This window comes from Gambusia affinis, linkage group LG20 (assembly GCF_019740435.1).
Source record: "Gambusia affinis linkage group LG20, SWU_Gaff_1.0, whole genome shotgun sequence".
Taxonomy (NCBI): domain Eukaryota; kingdom Metazoa; phylum Chordata; class Actinopteri; order Cyprinodontiformes; family Poeciliidae; genus Gambusia; species Gambusia affinis.
In genome coordinates, this window is record NC_057887.1 from 1,856,345 (window position 1) to 1,878,075 (window position 21,731).

Here is a 21,731-nt window from a genome sequence, read left to right on the forward strand (position 1 = left end):
GAGGAGTGTTTGGCATTAGTAGAGAGGATTTGGCAGGTTTTCTGGTTGTAGCTCACTGAGCTCTGCTTCTTGACCAACAATACATTTTCTGAACAAATATAGCAATCAAAGTGAAATAAACTGAATTTGTTTAATCCCAAGAAAACAACTGGAACCTACTTAAATAATGAGGATGTATAGTAGAGGGTTTTCCAGAGGAACAGAGCACTGAAAGTGACTTGACTGACAGATGTTTTACCTTGATCCTTTTGTCTGGTTGTAATCAATCCGTTTTATTATTGATTAACAAAAATCAATAATGAAAATCAGTGACTGTCACAAAGCAAAATCTTGGTTTTGGTTAGTGGTTCTATGACTCTCTGTAGTATTAAGCAGTTTTTCTTTAACTGATTGCAGGTGTGAGCTTACTATCAATTGAATATAATATAGTTTTTCGTTGCTGAAAAATTATACAAAAGCTGCAACAATTAGATTAAGTGTTGCACCTTTATGCAATATCAATGTAACTTCCCTTGCGCCGGGCTTTTCTTTTTCTTTTTTTTTTTTGCTTTTCATTTGATTTGTGCAGGATAAATGTCACATGAAGGTTGAGAAAGTTTTGAACTCATTTATCGAGACCTGATTAAAACAACAACAACAACAACAACAACAACAACAACAACAACAACAACAACAACAACAACAACAACAACAACAACAACAAAATCCCAACGTTTGAGAATCAGTATCGGTGGTTTTGTAAAACAGAAGCACTTTTAAGGGAAGTAAATTACATCCTGATCTTGTGATGTTTTTAAATTAGTCACCTGACTTGTACCTCGGTTAGTTTTGGTATGTCGGACAGGCCCGAGGCAGTTCAGTTATGAAAACGACTGATTGATTTATTTTATTAAACGACGTCTCTGTGTATGAAAGGTCTTATATATGTTAATCACCGTGATTTTGTATGTGTGCATATCTACAGTATGTTCTTATAAGGGACACTAGAGCCCACGAAAGACCCCCTGGATGGGCAAACAACAACAACAACAACAAAAAAAAAACGGTATAAATTGTCTTCTAAAAGATTAAGCCAAATTATGCTGATCTCGGAAAAGAATCGAAATTCCCATTTCTATTTTCTTTCTTGTCATGTGACAGATTGATCACGTGAAACCGCTATGCAAAACAGTTTTCATCTCATTGGGTGGGAGATACGAGCGCGTCAACATCTTGTTCTCTGATTGGCCAGCATGCTTTCTGTCAATTACAGTTTCCTGGTTGCCAGCAAATAAAGAAATTCAGTTGGTTTTAAACTTCTTCCATAGTGCCTTCTTGGGAATGTGGATTTAAAATGTCGTATTCAAAGGCCTTATATGTGGCTCTGATTGTCGTCTGTTTTTTTCTAACTGTAAGCTGTAGGTTTTCCACTCTGGACCATATTAAACCCAAAGCTAGCGACAAGGAGCAGGCGCGAGCGGTGTCCGGGCTGCTGAGGCGGCTGCTGGGGAACAGATCCACGGAGTTCATAGTGTCAGTCAACAGGAGCCTCTCCAATGACAGCCTGGATGTTTGTGAGCTCAGATCAGCTAAAAACAATAGGATTGTGGCCACAGGCAGCACCGGAGTGGCCCTGGCTTCCGGGATCTATAACTATCTGAAATATTTTTGTAACTGCCATGTTTCCTGGTCGGGGAACCAGCTAGCAGTCCCAAATCCTCTGCCACAGCTTACAGGCGTGCTGCGCATCAACACCCCTCACAGGTCAGTGACCCGAATCATGTCCCCAGTTCAGCACTGTTCCCATGGAAATAAATAGCCTCTGATAGACCATCAGACGCCCTGGAAATATTTGCAGTCGATTTAAATTATTTTTGCTGATGAAGATACGACTCCATGAGATGTGAGTTTGTGTGTGTCCTGTATGTCCTTCAGAATTTATTTTCTGTTCATTAAATACATTAAATAAAAGAGCAAACGAGGTGGATTAGCAGCACTTATCAACAACAGATAGTGTAATCCTTGGTACCTGGATACTGAGCCTTTTTTAGCAGTAAGTTTTCTGCCATATTACTTATCCAAAGTGCTCATCAGTGTTTTTTCTGGCAACAGCGTACATTTTGCAGTTGTTGACACTCCAATCTGATCATATCAGTGGTTGCTAAAATACAACACCCCAGGTAGCAATATCTGGAGATTTTAATCATGTATCCGTTATTCAGACACTCTACCAGAGGAAACAACACATTGTATTTGTTTTTTGTACATCCCTAAAGCAAGACTTCCTCTGCTCTGAATGTTAACCTAATTTTAATCCAGAGGCAATCCGTAATGAAGAAAACTGTGAGAAGATGATCACAGAAGGCTGCAGTTGTTTTTTGAGGCAACAGACTGGGATGCTCTGCTCCAGCCACATGTAGAGGAATGTCATGGCTGAGTGTGTGACTGAATGAACAAACTTCTGAGTGAACAACATCATCCCCAACCGAGCAGTAAGATTCTTCCCCAGTTACAAACAGCTTAGTTCAGACTTTGCATGGTGGATAAATAATTAGACTGAATGTGAACATCAACACCATGTGTTGATTGTAGATTTCAGGAGAAACAGGGTTAGCTTGAACACTGACCTGACCCAGTAGTTTAACCAAATCTGACGGCGATGCAGGAGAATGACCTTTTAAACCACCTGTTAATTCAGGAAAGCCCTCTAGTTTGGTTGAAATAAACCAATTTCTCAAGACTGAGTGGGTCTGAATTTCTCCACACCACTGACAAAGACTCAATTTCAGTTATACAAGCAATCAATGGCAGCCAGTTCGGCAAAGGATGGCAAATCAGTTATCAAGTTTATGAAACATCTACTTATGTACAATGAGCCAGATTGGCTTGGATCAATTATTTTTTCCGTTAATAAAAGTAATCACTTATAATTTGCATTACATTGTTATATTTGATCATCTTATCATTGACTAATCTTATAACTTATTTGATTATCTAAAACACTGTTGACAAAGTTTCCAGTTCCATGTATTCTGTGAAGCTCCTCTGGTTCAGATCATTAAAAAGGTGTCAACACTTATAGTCCTAATCTAGATCGATCTGAATGAGGGGAAGTTGTTTATTTCACAGATTACTTAGAGCTTTTATAGTTTTATCATTTTATATTCCAAAGTTAATGGATTTTATTTGGTTGTGTCCAGATTCCGGTATTACCAGAACGTCTGCACCGTCAGTTACTCCTTCGTGTGGTGGGACTGGCCAAGATGGGAGAAGGAGATCGACTGGATGGCTCTGAATGGAATCAATCTGCCTCTGGCTTTCACTGGCCAAGAAGCTCTGTGGCAAGAGGTGAGAGACATTATTTTTTTATCTCTGAGTTTAAAAAAGCAACAGGTGTGTCTTCTTAATAATCTACTGGAATGATGAATCAGTGAACAAAGCTACTGTTTAAGTTGTGACAAGAAGGAGATTTGAACATGTGAGGCAGGAAAATCAGTGAAAGCCGAGTTATGATTGAATGAACTAGTTACAGTAACCTCGTTAAACTGGGGACTCTCTGTACTAACACACACATCTTCCAATCAAACTCTACCACTCTGCAGTGGTAGAGTTTTTTTTTTTGTAACTGCATTTCTGGAAAGAAAGAACAGATTACCCTTACATGTTTAAGATTAAATCCAGAAAATTGGTGTACACTTCTTTGTTTCTTTCAGGTTTATCTATGAAGCTTTTCAACTTAATAAGGAAACTAACATGACTTTTAAAACTGTACAAAAGAACCCAATTCTCTATAAGCTATTTATTCACCCACTTGGACAGATCGTTAATACATTTTTGAAACTTTTATGCAGATGATATTTAGCAGTACTGCTCCTTTTAACATTCTGAGACTGTCAGGTGTCAGACTGCTTCACGTCCTGAAAAACTTATGGTCTGGCTGAAAAACCAATTCAACTGACCCCTGAGAAGTCGGACCATGGTCAATAACAGTTTTAACATCTGACAACATGTAGATAAAAGTTTGTCTCAAAACAGAAACTTGAAGTTTTTGCTCTGACTTCCTCTCTTTTTCTGATGTGTCTCACACCAACAGTGGAACGATCTTTCATGGTTTTTATGACGTCTCAAGAGTCTGGACTGATTTAAGAAGCAGCTGAAGACTCAAATTCAAACATACTTTAACCTTGAGATTTTTGATGTATTATTGAATTTAATTCTTGTATCCTTCATTTTTTTTATTAGTTTTTTTTGGGGGGGATTTTAATTATGTTTTAACTTAACATTTTAAATGTTTAGGTCTGCCGCACTTTGTGATTTTTGCTGGTGAAAAATCCTTTACAGATAAACTTAAATAATTTTACTATGCAGCCGAGCAGATTCAGTTCAGAACATGTAGTACTTACAGCAGGAAGAGAAAACTGGCTGATGGAGGTTGTTGCTTGGTCTCATTTGGGCAGCTGGAGTTGTGATGACCTCCTGACCCTGTTTGCCCTTCAGGTGTACCGAGCTCTTGGATTGAACGAGTCGGAACTGGAAGAGTTCTTCTCTGGACCGGCGTTTCTTGCCTGGAACCGGATGGCTAACATGGACAAGTTTGGTGGGCCTCTGCCTCAGTCCTGGCATGTGAACCAACTGTACCTCCAAGTATTCATTACTCTTTGAATGTCAACACACTTTAACACTTAATGTTCACTATCACAGTGACTGTCTAATAACACAACCAGTGAGGGAGGCTGTATGAATGTGTTTGAATGCAGAGCAGCAGTTTTGACACACACAAGACCACACTGTCTGTAAGTCTGGTTGTTACGTCTTGATTGCATCGATCAACAAGTTACCCTGTTACACTCAGATTAGGATCACTTCCTGATGTGACTCATAAGCTGCTATACAAAGGGGAATTATTTGCTTAATTATTTATTAAAGCGTTTATAACAACATATTCTGATGCTTCTCTTTAAAGGGGCAGTCTTATGGCAAATCCACTGTTTTGATGCTTTGCATCATGTTAGGATTTTATTCCCTCATCAAAAACATTCCTGGAGTGTTGCTTTGATTCTTTCATACATGTTTGAACAATCGTTTCATCTCCATGGCAACCATTCAGCTGAGCAAAACAAGCCTGGGTGGACCTAGCCCTGCCTTTGAGGACAACGCTCCTCCTCAGAGCTGCACTTTCCGAGCTCCCACCTCACAGAGCAGCCCTCCTCCACGACTTCCCCACTCTGCTCCTTCAGACTAGCTATCGGCAGTTAGCAAACACCTGGTGGAACTGTGCATCTGCTGAGCTCATTATAGGAATGGTAAATAACTGTTAAAGGGTTAATAGAGGAGCCATGTTGTGATGACTTCGTGAAGGCGGAGTTTCAGAAAGAGCAGGAGGTTTTAAAGAGTCACAGGCCCAATTTAAAGGGGTTAAATTGCAAAGTCAGATTTCTTTTGTCATTTGATATATAACAATTATATAACAACTGAAGGTAAAATAGTTACTTGAAATAATAGTTTCTTGATAAAATGGCACTATTTTCCTGTAAAACACATAATACTGTCCCTTTACCAAAAAGCTTTTAAGGCTTTTTAAACCTCCGCCTGTGTCATTTTAAAAAGTAAGCTCCACATGTATCGTGGTTGGAGAGAAGAAGTTGGCCTGTTAGTTCCAAGTTTGAGTTCTGGACTCGCCTTGTGCCTGGACATGCATGTTGTGTCGGTCACAGGGCTTCTGTGTTCATCAATATTCCCAGAATGTTGGCAAAGTGTGAAACAGTCTGACTGTGAGACAAACACAGCAGACAACCAGACAATCACCTAAAGTGAAATATCTTTTCTAAAAACAGTAAATATTTCTCTTAAAATCCTTTGTTTACATCAGCTCTTCACTCCTGAAAAAAAGAAAAAAAAAACCCTGTTGCTTATTGGTACCACAAGGTGGCCCCTTCAGTTCAAATTTCTTAGGTTAAAAAAAAGTTTACCGGTACTTCACAGACAAAGGTAATTCTGCTTGAAAACATGCAAACCCATGAGTTCAGGTTTGATTGAGGTGTCATTGTATACATGGTGGCCTTCCGTTTACTAGAGATGTCCCACTAAGTCTAGTTGTAGAGATACTATGTTGTGATTGGCTGAGGTCATGATTGGTTTAATTAACAAATAGGAGACTTTTTAACATCACAGTTTTCATGGCAAGTACATTTTTTGAGTAACTTGTTGTGGACTGAATCCTTATCACCTTTCCTTCTTCCTGCAGTTTAAAATCTTAGAGCGGATGAGAGCTTTTGGAATGATACCTGTGCTGCCAGCCTTCTCAGGGAACGTCCCCAAAGGAATTCTCAGGTAACTCATCCTTATTTTTCTCTCACATCATAACAGAGTCACCTGAAGAAGAATAACAGCTCTAAAACCAAACTGACATTAAACTCTGCTTCACTCAATAAGTCATTTTGTTATTATCTTATCAAGCAAGAAGTGTGAAGTGACAATCCAGAGACTAGGATGACTTTGTTTGGAAATTAACAAAAAATAAAATAGAAAATATTACCAGCTTGGCAGTTTTACAAAATAATGACTTCAATTCTTTCTCTACCTGCAGGACAACAACACAGAGACACATTGCACTAACAGACATGGAATTGGACTTTCTCTCTAAAGATAGAGCCTGGTTGATTCTTGGACATGAACAGTTAACCACAACATTTTAGGGAACTAATAGCTCACACTTACCCCTAGATGCAGCCTTTATCCCAAACAGAGCAGTGGAGAAAAGGTTTTTGTTCTGCTCCTGTCCCAGTGGAAGTAGATGAGAACCTGGTCTGGCCTTCTTTTTTTTCTTCATAGTTTCTTCTTTCCAGGGAATTGGGGGTGTGGCTAACTTTGAAAGAAGCAGTTCCACAATAAAGGTTGAGTTTGGAGCAGTTTGGTGAAATAGACAGATATTCTCTGAAGGGAATCTGCTTCATCTTTCCTTCACAAAGCGACAAAAGGCTGACCTGTCGCAGTGAGCTTTTATGTTTCTGTCTGATCTTGTGTAATTGGCTTGTTGTGTCCAGGTTGTACCCAAAAGCCAATGTTACCAGGCTGGGACCATGGGCACATTTCAACTGCAGCTTCTCATGCTCCTACATCCTGGATCCAAGGGACCAGCTTTTTCTCCAGATTGGCACTCTCTATCTGTCTGAGGTGGTAAAGCAGTTTGGCACAGACCATATCTACAACACTGACACCTTCAATGAGATGACCCCACCTTCTTCTGACCCCACCTACCTATCTGCAATCAGCCGCTCTGTCTTTGCCTCAATGACTGCCGGTGAGTGTCTTGGTGTCGGAAACTTTGTTCTTATATCAAGTTTTGAATCTGACTTTGGTCTACAAAGGCACCGTGAAACTTCTACAAAAGTTTTGCTTGTTTTGACTCCCCTCCAAATGTCTTTCCCTCCAGTTGATCCTAATGCGATCTGGTTGATGCAAGGCTGGCTGTTCTTCAGCAACCAGACGTTCTGGAAGCCGCCACAGATCCAGGCTCTACTCCACGGAGTTCCCCTGGGAAGAATGATTGTTCTGGATCTGTTTGCAGAGGCTAATCCAGTTTTCACATACACAGAGTCTTTCTATGGACAGCCCTTCATCTGGTGTATGCTGAACAACTTTGGGGGCAACAGTGGTTTTTTTGGCACAGTTGAAAGCATCAACTCAGGGCCTTTTAAAGCCCTACACTTCCCAAACTCCACTCTGGTAGGAATAGGCATGACACCTGAGGGTATTGAGCAGAATCCTGTTATCTATGAGTTAATGAGTGAACTTGCATGGCGCAAAGAGCCAGTCAACCTTGCAAAGTGGGTGTCCCTGTATGCAGTACGGCGCTACGGTGGCATGAATGATAACCTGACAGCGGCATGGAAGCTCCTATTCACCAGTGTGTATAACTGCACCATACCAGGGTATGTCAATCACAATCACAGCCCGCTCGTTCGCAGGCCCTCTTTTCGGATGAGAACTGACCTGTGGTATGAGCCTGCTGACCTGTTTGAAGCCTGGAGACTCTTCATGGAAGCGGCTCCTTCTTTTATGTCCAAAGAGACCTTCCAGTATGATCTAGTGGATGTGACCCGGCAGGTCCTGCAAGTTCTGACATCGTCTTTTTACCAGGATATCACAGACGCCTTTGCCAATAAAAAAATGCCAGAGCTGCTGACTGCGGGTGGCGTGCTGGTGTATGACCTCCTGCCTGAACTCAACCGACTGTTGAGTAGCAACCAGAACTTCCTGTTAGGGACGTGGCTGGAGCAAGCCCAATCCAAGGCCCTGAACGAGAGAGAGGCACAGCTTTACGACATGAATGCCAGAAACCAAGTCACTCTGTGGGGTCCCAGCGGCGAGATCCTGGACTATGCTAACAAACAGTGGGGGGGTCTTATTGAAGACTACTACGCTCAGCGGTGGGGGTTGTTTGTCCAAACGCTGGTGGAGTGTCTGGACCGTGGACTTCCATTCAAGCAGGATACCTTCAACCAGGCAATTTTTCAGGTTGAACAGGGATTTATTTACAATGGCAGGAAGTACCCAACCAAACCTCAGGGAGACACTTATGACATCGCCCACAGAATCTTTCTCAAGTACTACCCTCAAGCCATGAAGAGACTACAACAAATGGAAGAAAACTCTCCCATCTCCCCCATCCCATGACTGTCCCAGTGCATTGGCAAATAGACACTGTCCAGATATATACGGAAATAATCTGTTGGTATGATTTATTGAAATGAGCAGCTGATTGGTGTGCGTGGTTTTATTGGGAATAACTGTTAATTTACTCATCACTTTTACAAAAATACTTTTTAAAAAGGAGCATATTAAGGCTGCAGTATGTAATGTTTATAAAGGAAAAAGGTTTTTTTAGCATATTTGTTAATACTTCCCGCGGTCACAACGCTCAGGAGGAACGCGGCAAATGTCACGGTCAGACAGCAAGAAGGGTGACCCGTCAGACCGTCAGTTCCCCAAATCACGCAAAAACAGACTTGTAAAAGTGGGTCAGGGCTGGTGGAAGATGATGACCCCATCTCTTATGATGACTGTTAAAGCAGGAGGCTTAAACTGTCACTGTGTTGAAACAGTTTATTATAAAACAGAAAAAAAAACCATCCCAGTGCTCCTATGGCCAACTACAGAAATGACAAAAAATAACTTATCAGTCTTAGCACTGTCAATCATTCTTGTGTATATCTTGCTCAATATGCTACTGGTGGAGAACCAACTCATGGTTCAACCGAGGGTTGTTCCAACACTACCAACCAGCAGTGTTGGTATTGTCATTACTGTTAATAACTCCAAGTTGCACGGTGTTTCTAGTAGTCTTCTTTTAAGGTTTTTCAATAGATTAATTGTGGTTTCCATGATTATATTTAATGGATTGCGTTGCAGTGAGTGGTGCAACATCTTAAGCATTGGGATGACTTTTTATCCAGATGCTCTTTTTTTTCCTCAGACAGCTCCACTGTTGCTTGGTTAAATGGAGCCAGCACACAGTGTGTGTCCTCTATTGTTTTGTAATCATCTGTAGTTAGCTGAGGTGTATCAGGGATGCCAACACTGACTCCTTCTGTTCCACCATGCTTTCCAGTATTAAATATCTGTTGTTCCATCTAGTTGACACCTCATTCATTAATTTCTTCACTGGTCCTCTCATCTGTAGCTGGACTTGTCAGCTTCTCTTTGGCTGTAGTACTGGTTCTGAAGTATGTTACCTTTTATTTCTGATCTCTGTGAGTATCTCAGTTTGGTCACATGATTTTCGAACTGTTAAATTTAGCAATGGGCAATGCAAACTGTGTGCCTGGTTTGGAACTTTCTGACACACGCATCCATGTTTGCAGCTGCATCTGTGACCAGACAATACAAACTACAAACCATCTTTACAGTGAAACACTTTTGTGTAACTGTTGTACAGGAACTGTCGGTCACGTAGTTTTCCTTAAAGTGATCCGACCTCCAACTCGGGGTTTCATCTTGATTTCTCGATGCATGCGCCGAGGTTTCTGTGTCACCACAGGAAAGCTGAGCTGTCGTGAAGCTCTGCATTCAAGAAGCTGTAGCATAGCAGAGAGCAAAGGAAAGGGTCTGAGCAGCACATACATCAGGTTGAGTGAAAACACTAAGGACCCGCCTCCTGGCTCTCATTGGCTGTTTCCGACAGAACTGTGTAGATGGCTCTAGGGCCATAGGAAGCAGCAGAGGAACTTGATTTTTTTTTTCTTTTTCACAGATTACATGCATACTGCAGCTTTAATAGTTAATGTGGTTGAAAATGTGAAGGGTGTGTTGTTCAAATTATTTAGTGGGGTTTTGATTAGGGTGTACATTCACTGTTTGAGATGAAAGTCAACTCTATGCTTTATGTGTTCCTGATCATTCCACTTCCTTTAAATAGTGCCTGCTTACGACAAAATCCATCTCAGGGGACCATACAGTAAGACAAACCGGTTCAGTACAATCCATACATCACACCAGGTGTCAGAATGTTTTTTAGTGTCACAGCCAGAGCGTGTTTCTGTCCAAACATCTGGCTTCCTGCTCCTATTGCTCTGTTTTCTAAAGTGAATAGTTAATAATAAACAATTACATCTAGAACAAGTTTTAGAAGAAACTGTGATAATTTAGTGCCAATAATCCAGGCGAATTGCCTTATTTCAAGAAATGTTTATTTCAAAATATTTTTTCTTCTGGCATTTTTCTGTAGTTAATGGATTCATCTTCTCCAGCTCTTAGGAAGGGAGTTAATATTAACATATTTGCGGAACGTTTAAATTGAAAACACTGCAGCCTAGTGCAGATTAGCTATGAAATGTTTCACTTTAACTGCAAGAGAAAAAAAGTAATTTTTTTCTTTATTTGTGCTTGACCGGTCGCATCCTCAACAGAATCCCACGTTAGCCATGGCTAACTCTCCCTGTCAGCCCCAGTTAGCTGGTTTATCCCTCAACTCTTCACATGGTGCAGGAGCCTCAGCCATGACTTTGTTCTGTTTATTAATAGTTAGAAAGAAGTTTTATTAATTTTTTGAATGACTTTCCATTCAAGTCAAAATGATATTTTCTATGATTACATTGCATAATAAAATATTTTGAAGATAGACTCCTTTATTTTACACTTCCCATCATTTTTCTGGTAACTTTTGTTTGACAGATCTAGTAAATGACTCATAATTCAAATCATTATTCATTATCCTTCCACCTACTGCAAACTGGAACCCAGAACAATTATATTAGCCTCAAGAGAACCTGGATAAAGAAGAAGATCAGGAGGCATGTCCATAGACCTGTCACAATAATCAATAAGTAAATTAATGGCATGATAAATTAAACTCAGTTTCCATTGCTGTGACTTATCATTTCTCTTCTTTTCCTTTCTAACAAAAACTGGATGATAAAAGTCTTCAGTTTGGTGCTTTGGTCTCAACTAGCTCTTATTCTCGCCACTCCTTGTTTACAAAGACTTCAAAATTCATTTTATTTGCCGTTTTGTTTATTTTGGATATTTAAAATGTCTTCCAGTTCCAGAGTTAAATGTTCTTTAGAATTTAAAGTTTACAGATCTTTGAGAATGTTCTTGCATTATTTTGCCATGGTCTCAAAACATTTTTTATCATAACTTCTGGAACAAATTATCGTTCAGCAAAATGTGTCATTGTGACAGACCCAGGTGTCTCATCAAACCATCAGTTACCAAAGTCACACAAAGACGAGTAGAAAGGTGGACGTGGCCCTGCCATGCCTCACACAGGATAATTAACCAGTGGAGTCCAAATGACCCCTCCTCTTAAGACCAGCGTTAAAGCCGTTTGACCGATTAAGATTTGGTTTCAAATACATTTTCTATCAGAGCAGCAGTGATGCTGTTGCTCACACAGCCTCATATTATCAGCACAACATCCAGAGTATGAAGACAGGAGAGTGCAGCTCTAAACCAGTTGGCCCATGGAGGAAAAATAAAAATAACGGTACAACCTGAGTAATTCCTGGAAAACATCCTATAAGAAGAAAGACATTCTGCACATATTTAGTTATTTATTTATTTATTTATTTTACAAAAGACAAGGTTTATTAAAAATAGCCATATTAGGGAAAACATAACACCTCAATCTTTTTAAGATTAAAACAATGACTGAATAAAGTTTAGCATTACATTAACTCATTGTCACGGGTTAAAATGATGTGGCTTTGTACAGGACTGAAGCACTGAGATTTACCGTAGCATTTGAAAGCATCTCCAGTGTTTTAACAGTGGTACAAAAACTAAACGTACAGTGGCTCTCAAAAGGTTTCACCCTGTTAAAATGTTGCCTCGTGTTGTAGAAAACCTGACCAGCATTAATCACATCAAAACCTTTTGTCCCCTTAATGCAAAATATATATGGTTTAATTCATCTCAGGGGACAATCTGCTGAAGAAATTACTCAAAATGAAGAAAGAAAATCCAAAGACATTTTTTTTTTTATTTCACCACCCATTCACTGTTATTTGGTGCCCAACTAACATCAGTTGTACGCATGATTACCCGAAAACAAAGTTCAGCTGCCGCAGGAATTTCTGACAGTTGCTTTCTGTCTCTGAAGTCGCCGTTTCCAGAGAGAAGAAATGGCTCCAAAAGATCTGAATGTACAAATCTGAGACAGGAGGGCAGAGAAAACCCAACAGTATTAAATAAAACCCCAAAACCCAACAGTAAACACATGCCATCAATTAGATGAGAAAACATGGGACACGCTACATTGCAGACACTGGCGACATAGATGAAACTCCAAACAGAAATCGACATGAACTCGATGGCAACATGTGACAAACCTGCAGGAAGCTGCAGTCGGTGTTCTGCAGCCAATCAAATCTGTTTACCTAAATGTCAGGAGCAGAGCTGCAAAACACAAACATTTTATTCCAAAAGGGATGGGAGATAAATTTCTTTTCTGTAGATTGAACTGAGGTTTTTACAGCAACAACTCCACCTATGAATTGAATTTGTTGGGTTTTTTTAAAACCAACTCCTGACATGTTTCTTTAAGAGACTAGAATTATTTCTTGATATATAACAAAACTTTAGATTAAAGCTTTTTGATATGAAAATGATATAGAAAAGAAAGATGGTGAAATACATCAGAATCTTGTTTTAGCAGACCAAGAGCTAAAAGCCTCCAACACTTTAAGAAATGACTTAATGAGTTTTAGAAATTACCTAAAAAAAAAATTAGATTGGTCAAACTGGTGAACAATTATTTATCCTACAACATTATGGTGGGCTTTACATTTGGATTTAACAACAACTTTGGTCTTTCAGTTCATTCAGCCATTTTTGTTAGACTTGGCTTGACAGTAGTAGAACTGTCACTGTATACAAAGTGGGAGATGAGCCATCATTCCAACTTTGGTAAAATAGTTAAATTAGCTAAAAACTAAGGGGCGCTCAGCGATTTCATTCCTAAAAAGTAGCATGTTACAGCAGAAAACTCACTGAAACACATTCAGACTGTTCACCAGCTTCATTCAGGTTAAAAGCAGCTTTTCCCATTTTGTCCTTATACCGCCTGAAAGTCTAAATGATCAATGTGGAAGCAGAAAGCATAAAAAGTTCTTTTACAGCAACCAACAGAAAGAGGATTTAAATCCCAAATCCAACATTTGGGAATAACCATAAATCATAATGAATAGATAATTCCACAGAGTGGAATAATCTCCAACTGATAGCTGTGTTTGTTTCAAGACGAACCTCAGTGGAAATCAATCGGTGAGTTTAATTGAAAGGCTTTTTGAAATAATGTCGCAGCTCTAAAACAGAAACAAGCGGTGGAACTGCTTCCTGTTCCTCACACCGTCTGGAGGTGGGGAGAAAAATTTGACCAGCGAGGAGGAGAGATGATTCCAAAAGGAAAATCTGGCTGCTGATCACAGCAATACAACAGTAAAAAGTAAATACATCAAGCTTCCTGTCAAGAGGTAAAAATGAAAATCAAATATAAAAGTTTAAAACAAGTTCAAGGTCAACAGCAATAAGATCCGGTTAGCCATGAGATTACAAAAATAAAAATCAACCAACATCAAGTAGAAAGACCACCAATTATACAGCATATAGCATTGATTTACACACACACACACACACACACACACACACACTGAAGAGATAGAGAGGATACCTGAGTTAGTCGTCAGTGGTTTAAAGAAAAGCACTAAATTTACATCTGATTCCAACATAATCATCATTTTCCGAGTCTTTTCCACCACTGACTCCTTTTTAGAAACGAGTTGCAGTTTATTCCTGGACAGCTGATCAAACCCCTGATTGACCTTTTTATCAGTCCTGCTTTCTCCTGTAAACAAATATAAAGTCAGTCCAGTTCTCAACTGAAAGCAAATGAAACTCAAAGAGATCTGATGAAAGACTGACGGATCTGTTTTTTTATTCCTAAAGACGTGGATCAGATCAGCAGCAGCATAACTCCATTCCTGATAGAGCTTTGTTTTTAATTCCTCTGGAATGAATGAATGAATGAATGAATGAATGAATGAATGAATGAATGATCGGTCAGGTGATCAGACTTGCATTAGGAGTTGATTATGTGCCTGCCAGAGCCAGACAGTGGGAAAACGTCACTAATTCATTATATCTAGTCAAAATAGAGTTTATACAGTTGTATAATGTAAAGTGATATTATAGAAGACATATCTTATAAAGAGATGAGAAAAACAGGAACATGTTGCTCATTTGAAGCATGCTAATAATAAAAGACTTTCCAGTGATCAGGGGCTGATGTATGAAGGTAGCAGGTCGTAATGCAGCCTGCCAATCCCACAACTTACAGGGTGTTGGGAGGAGGGGGGATTGGGGGGGCTGGAGTCTAATCAGCTGGAATCAGGGTAGAAACACGTGGGATAGATGCGGGATGAACTCCATGGACTTCCAGGTGGTACGTTGTGTGGAATTAAATAGCAGAAAAACAACCCACAAGCTGTGGGAAATACAGGCTGCATTTTGTTTTTAGAACTTAAAATATTATTTATCCAGAACTTTTCCAAAACAACCAACAGCTGAGGCGCCAACGCATGTTCACGACAATGAAACCTGTGATAAAATACGGGACGCAGTCACTAACAGAAACGCAGCTAAAGCCATCAGGATAAGAAGATTCGATGGCGGCTCATCCGTCAGACTTCAGTCCGCTCCAGTTTTGCGTTAGCTGAGCAGAAGACACAGTGGTTGGTTGTGGACTTCAGGAGGTAGGCGGACTGAGCGCGCTCTGAGCGGCGTCACACAGGATCTGCTCCAGCACCGTCAGCAGGTGTTTCAAGCCGTAGATGTAGCCGTGGTCCAGGCTATCGCTTGGGAAAACATGAGCAAAGTCGATCATTCTGACTTCCACGGCTGCGTCTCCCGACCCGCCCTGTCCATCTGTCCCCCTCTGTCCCTCCAGCCCGTCCTCGTCCTCCTCTGTCCTGCCTCTGTCTCCATCCCGGTTTCCGTTCCCGTTCGGCGACAGCTTCGGGTCGGCCTTCCTCTGACACGTGTTGTCTTCTTCATACGGCGCAGGAGCGAGATCGGAGGCTCTCGTTACCTCGGCAACTACATCGTCCACCCTGCTGAGGTGGAGGTGACCCCGGACACAGGGCTTGTCCCCGTCCTTCCTGTGATTGGTGTGAACCGTGGAGATGCTGCTGTCCCATAAAACGCCCACCTCGGTGTTGTTGTTGTACTCGGCTAGCTTGTTTTCCTGTCCAGCTTCCTGCTGACCCGCGTCCTCTTCCCGGCTCTGACCGCCATCGCTAACCAGCACCGAATGGGCGGTTTTCACCACGCCGTCGCAGACTGACGGGCTGATGAGGAGAGATGACAAGGAGGATGAGGTGAAAGAGGAGGGAAGACCCTCGTAGACGAAAAGAAGGGAGCTGGCGTAGAAGGCCAGCTGGTGCTGGGAGTGAAACCAGTTGAGAATGTGCTGCACCCTGCAGATGCTGGCCCGGACAGCGTCCCTCCTCAAACACACGCCGTTCTCGAAGAACGTAGCTAAACCTGCGGGGGAACACCGGACACACAGGGACATCGAATCGCCTGTCTTTATCTCAATTGCTAAAAGTAAGGTTGTTGTTTGTTTAAATTGCTATTCATGAAAAAAGTTAGGCAAATATAGAAGTGCGAGAATAAGATAAGTTGGACAAACGCACCGTCTTTAACCGTGTCCTGAGCCAGGGCCCTTCCATAGTGCTGGTTGTAGGAGTTGAACGTTTCACTGCGAACATCATAGACCTGAAAAACAGCAAGGATTCATCAACATGGAGGCCTCCTTTCTACAAACTCAGTTTCTCATCAGCCTGGCGGGTCACCAGGCGTTACTTCAACACCACCTTATAAAAGCACAACTAGAATTTAATCTTAAAGTTGCAGTATATAACTTTATAAACAATGTTTTGTTCTTCAATGTCACATTGTGATAGTGGAACATGAGACAACAAAATAAATAAAAAAAAATCAAGCTCCTCTGATGTCTCCCTGAGTTTCTACAGTCATCTGCAGAAATACAACCAATCAGAGACAGGAGGAAGGTCTTAGCGCTGTAAGTCATGCTAGTGTACGTGCTAGTTAATGTGCTAGTAATCTTGGTTATTTCTGACAGATTTTCTGACATCAAGACATATTTTAACAAAAATGTAAAATAAAAAAAGTAAAATTATTGTTTATAAAAGTTACTTACTGCAGCTGGACCAAGCAAAATAAAGAAAAAATAAAGTATAGATTTTTTATGCTTTGGATCTGAAGAGGCTCCACTGTCTCAGTGCAAAGCCTGAGAGGTTGTTTTTTTTGTTTTGTTTTGTTTTTACAGGAGGCTAGAGGAACTGCAGCAGAAAGCAGTCGATATGTTTAGCTCTATAAATGACAAGGCAGCTGAAGCATCAGGTAACGTGGCGCTGAACACAGCTAACACAGCTAACACAGCTAACACAGCTAACACAGCTAAAACAGGTAAACCTCAAATGTCCAGACTCTGGAGCTCCTCCTGAAGTATGCAACAGCTGCAGTCTGGGTCGAGTCACACTAACTGTACAGCTGGACTCACTTCAGATCTGGATCATTTGTTTGCAACATTTCAACCATCTCTACAATATGAAACCCTTAAGAGCTTTATGCTTAAAAAGTTTTAACATGAAAATAAACATAATGTGTTGTGGTCTGCACATCAACTCCACATGGTGAAAAAATACCATTCTAAATATTATTTATACTCAGCCAGTTATTAAGCCAACATAAAGAGCTAACCCTCATGCCCAGGATCAGGAATCCAATCTCCTCCATCAGAGGGTATTTTCTGATCTGCTGCTCCCGTTTCTCCTGTGAAGCGAGCGGATCGTAGCTTCTGCGGCCCAGCTTCACATCCATGATGCACGGCTTGTTGAAGCGACTCGTCACATCCTCCAGTTTAAGGTAGAGCTCTGCATCAATGACATCACAAAGAGTCATCGTATAGAAATGAGTTTCCTTTAGTCATGTAGGCCTCTTAGCATGAATTGTGAAGTTGTGAAAAGGAGACGAGGCCATAGTTTGTTTCTCACCGTTTGGGCTGTCAGGAGAGGACCAGGTGCCGTAATATTTGGGAAGGTGTTTCTGGAGGTCCAACAGACAAGGATCAGAGCAGTCCTCTGCAAACACCTATGATGCACATACAGATACACACACACACACACACACGCACAATGAAAATCATGCTGTACTGACAGACCAGAAGCAGAAACAGCTTTGACTCATATGGAAATGTTTGAGGGTAAGAACAGAACTATCAGCAGTTTTAATGTCATTAAGATTTTTTTTTCTTCTGTCACTCCAAAAATCCAGTCAAAAATCTGTTTCTTTTTTCCACTCCCCCCCAAAAAAAATTAACTGAAATATTTGTCTGGAAAAAAAAAAGTGAGAGTTGTATTTACCATGCTATAAAACTGCATTTCTCGTGGTCCTCTGGGTGGAGGCTGAACCTGCTTCAAGACCGTTCCATCTGGGTGTTGTAAAATACCTGCAGCACACAGACAGTATGAATATTCAGTTATGTTTATGAATGCAATGCTTATGCTGATTTATGCAGAAAAGAATTATGCTAATGACCATCACAAGAATTCAGTGTCTGCTCTATTCATTGTTTTGATCCATTGTTGTCCCCAGGCTGCAGGGAGAGTTGAGCTTCCAGGTGTAAAGGATAACCTCAGACAGGAACATGAAGAACACAAAGATGGCAGATCAACTATTGAACATGATGTTTCTCCTCCAGATCAAGTGACTTACGGGAAAGGAACTGGACATTGGCAAAAAAGGTAAGATGCATTTACGATGTTTCTTGTGCTGGAGAAACTATTCTTCACATCTTGGAGGTTGTGAAGGATTCTACTAAACACTCAAAACTTCAGGTTTTTTCCATGGATGTTCAATTACATTCAAATCCAGGAGCTTAATAAGGCCATTCAAGCACTGTTACACTCCCCTGTATGTTTAGATTCATTGTCATGATAAAATTTCCACCTTAATTTTTCTGTCAACTCTTAGCATTACCCAAGATATTTTTCCAGTCATCCATCTTTCAGTTACATGCAGTATATCAGTACTCTTTACCCTCTAGATTATTTTTTAGCAGTCAAAATAACAGATTTGGTGGTGCAAATATCTGCAAGGAAATAAGCAACATTTATATGAAAATGTGACTTTTTGTTTTGACCGTATAAATACTGCCCCCTGCAGGTGGGAGCTATCCGTCATGAAAATCCAATGTTTTTGAGGATTTTTGAGAGAGAGAGAAAAAATTATATATAAGCTAGAACCACTCAAATTGCTAATAAAATAAAAGCTTAAATTGTTTTTACTCTGTGTGTAACGGATATCTTTAAAATGACTGTTTCACTTTCTGAGACGACTGGCAAGTTATGATGAAATTTTATGCAATATTGGAATATTTTAAGATGTATCAGGATGCTTGAAGTGGCTCACTCTCAGTGTTCTGTGGAGAAGATTTATAGGACTCTCAAATATACCAAAGATTTCTTGAACGACTTTTCTGATCTGTTCATTGGTTATGCCAAGACATGAGAATGTTTCTGTCACACAGAAAACTGTGTGTCGAACTGGTAAGTCAATGACAAAACAGTTATTAACATTTTGGCTCTTAATGTTGTGCAACCAGTCTCTCTGCCTACACAACAATATGGAAACACACTGTAACTTGTTGTGAACTGTGGTTTTTACTCTCTGCCCCACTTTAAGATCACTAAAGGAACAGGAAGGAGGCCTGGAGAAGGGGCTTAACTATAACTCATAACCATGTGAAAAGGTCCCATCTTTCTTTATAGTGACAGCCGTCACTATAAAGATTTTTATATTCAGCTATTTTAAAAGCTGATGATGTACAGAAGTAGTAGAAAAAAATGTTCATAGCTTTGGACAAACTTGACAGACCTTTCATGTAAGTGCACTTCTTTTCACCTGTAGTGGGAAATGTTATCATCTTGGTTAATATTTGGCAGGGAACCGATTAATTATTGACAGTCTATAAAAGTTTATAGGTTTATTGCTGCTTAAACTGGGTCACTGCTTAAACGACCCGCCCTGGGATGAGTGGAACATAATGGATTTGGGGGTTTTTTTGCACTAAAAGTTTTGTTTAGCTCTGCTGAACTAGTCCCAAGTAGGAAGTACAATGAGAACACCACTGAAGTTGGAATTCTGACTGGGAATGTCAACTTCACTATAATTCCCAAAGTGGCGAGGTCGGAGCCTAGATCCCAAACTCAAACGGATTTTATTCCTCTTTTAAAGAACTACATTTAAACCTTTACATGTTAGTCGTCTCACTGAAACAGAGTAATAATATTGTATATATGTATACATATATAATATATGCTTTAAAGAAAAGTCATCAAAGACAGTGAACTTCACATTTCTGTTGTTTCATGTCAACACAGGTTTTCCCCAGTTCTCCCCGTCCAGTCAACTTTCCAATCACACTGGGGCTGACCAACAATCAAATTAGCCTTTTACAAAACCTTAATTTTTGGAAAATCTGTTGGGTTTTTTCCACCAATGCACTCTTTGGCCTTCCATAGTAAAGAATGAAGTCAGTCAGGCCGCCCAGGGCCAGCCATCTTGTTTTACGAGTCGGTTTTACTGCTTGTGTTTAGTTGGAAATCAGGCCAACTGTCAGTAGGGATGACTGCCATAAAAGCAAGTTCTTGAAAATATTTTCTATCTATGTCGTTTTTGCATAGCACTTTGGTGCAGTTTCAAACCACTTTTTAAAAGTGCTATATAAATAAATTTGACACTGACATTGTAAGGTCTTTTTAAGAGGTGAAAGAGAGAAAAAAAAATTCAAATCAGAAATCAGACATTGGATACCTTGTGTTTCAGCTACGTTGCCCAGCCCTCAGTATGGACTCCAGGTACGGGACAAGTCAGGTTTAAATCAATGACTTGAGTCTTGACTTGCTATAAATCAGAAAGGTCTTGATTTGAGCCTTTTAAGTTGACATTCCTTGATATCTTACACAAAGCGTAATAATGGAACCATTCTGGACTTTGGGGAGGGTCCATTACTAGTCCTTTGAACACCTCTGGCCTTTTAGCAGAGTTTCTCCATATGTTGCTGCAACATACATGCTGCAGCAACACACATGCTCTCAGGCCACTTGCCCAGGTTGGCCTTGTAAATGAGAGCTAGTTAACATTGTAAGGTCTTTTAAATGAATGAATGAATGAATTTTAATTCCATGTTGTTCTACAGCATGGAACAACATGCTGTAGAACAGCATGTTGTTCTACAGCATGTAGAAATATGAAGGGAACTTCATATTTCTGAAGTTCCCTTCTGGTTGTTGGGGATAACAAATACGTCTTCGCTCTGTATAAGTTTGAGAGTTCATTCATTATTATTGTGATTAAAATTAAAGTTTAAGGCCTGAACGTAACTTGGGACTTGCCTGTGTTTGCTTTGGACCTGAAACTTGTTCACACCCCTGCACTACATCGTTTTTTCCTGAAAATCTCTGGAATGATCCACATCCTTTTGAATGAATCATTCATCCGCAAACAGCAGGCTCTACAAACGTCTGACTGCTGCTGGTTTTCTATTACTCTTACTACCCCCACTAGTAAATCATTAGCCACATATAGATGTAGTTTATTAATATACAGGCCTTTACTTACCAACTTTCTTCACTCCATACTTGTGACCTGCCACCTGATGAGAAAGTGGGACACAGCCGTTCAGGTGAGCGTGGTCCTGTGGTCCCAGAAGCTGCTGGCCGGACTTGTTCATGGAGGCGCTGTCCCCGATAGCGGCCAAGCCAGGACTCAGTTCCAGTTTACCGAGCGCTTTGGTGGACTCCATGACGTTAGCTCCTGACATCTCGAAAGTTCAAAAGACAGAGCTGGGTCGAACGCCTAACGTAACGCTTGAAAGCCATCAATGTAGCACTTCGCGTATCCCACTGTCATTTCGCAACCACACAATTCTGATGTAAATGCCAAATGTCTTCGAGTGAAGCCTGGTTCGGGTGAAACCAGAAGAGCCGGCAGTGGACTACCGAGCCACACCACGGCACAGATTTCGTGACACAGCGCGGCGTCCAGCGGAGACGCTTAGCTCCCCGTCCAACGCTGATTCAATGATTTTCATTTCTGGAACAGCGACACAAACACGTCCTGACCACTTCCTACTGCCGTTAATGTGAGCGGAGCCAGGGTCGACTTCC

At 40.6% G+C, this 21,731-nt stretch overlaps 2 protein-coding genes across 5 annotated transcripts; one reads left to right on the forward strand and one right to left on the reverse strand.

The window, feature by feature from the left end:
- Positions 1-1,256: 1,256 nt before the first annotated feature.
- Positions 1,257-11,100, forward strand: naglu (N-acetylglucosaminidase, alpha). 2 transcript variants are annotated; one of them, XM_044102661.1, is made up of 6 exons: positions 1,257-1,743; positions 3,180-3,327; positions 4,477-4,623; positions 6,224-6,309; positions 7,023-7,279; positions 7,412-11,100. In XM_044102661.1, exons 1-6 carry the CDS (start codon positions 1,334-1,336, stop codon positions 8,653-8,655), a joined length of 2,292 nt encoding a protein of 763 aa, XP_043958596.1. In that variant the 5' UTR covers positions 1,257-1,333; the 3' UTR covers positions 8,656-11,100. The 2 variants fall into 2 exon arrangements, with proteins under 2 accessions (XP_043958596.1, XP_043958597.1); XM_044102662.1 differs by lacking the exon at positions 1,257-1,743 and adding an exon at positions 1,771-1,882.
- A 921-nt stretch (positions 11,101-12,021) lies between these two features.
- ipmkb (inositol polyphosphate multikinase b) lies at positions 12,022-21,705 on the reverse strand. Of its 3 annotated transcripts, none has more exons than XR_006369310.1 (7): positions 21,184-21,705; positions 17,925-18,010; positions 17,556-17,652; positions 17,263-17,435; positions 16,173-16,254; positions 12,810-16,020; positions 12,022-12,631 (listed from the first exon to the last, which is right to left on the reverse strand). XR_006369310.1 is itself a non-coding variant. In XM_044102664.1 (7 exons), exons 3-7 carry the CDS (start codon positions 17,940-17,942, stop codon positions 15,224-15,226), a joined length of 1,167 nt encoding a protein of 388 aa, XP_043958599.1. In that variant the 5' UTR covers positions 17,943-18,010; positions 20,377-20,466; positions 21,184-21,285; the 3' UTR covers positions 12,022-15,223. The 3 variants fall into 3 exon arrangements, 2 of the variants coding, with proteins under 2 accessions (XP_043958599.1, XP_043958598.1); XM_044102664.1 differs by adding an exon at positions 20,377-20,466 and having other exon boundaries at positions 12,022-16,020; positions 21,184-21,285; XM_044102663.1 differs by having other exon boundaries at positions 12,022-16,020.
- Positions 21,706-21,731: the final 26 nt, after the last annotated feature.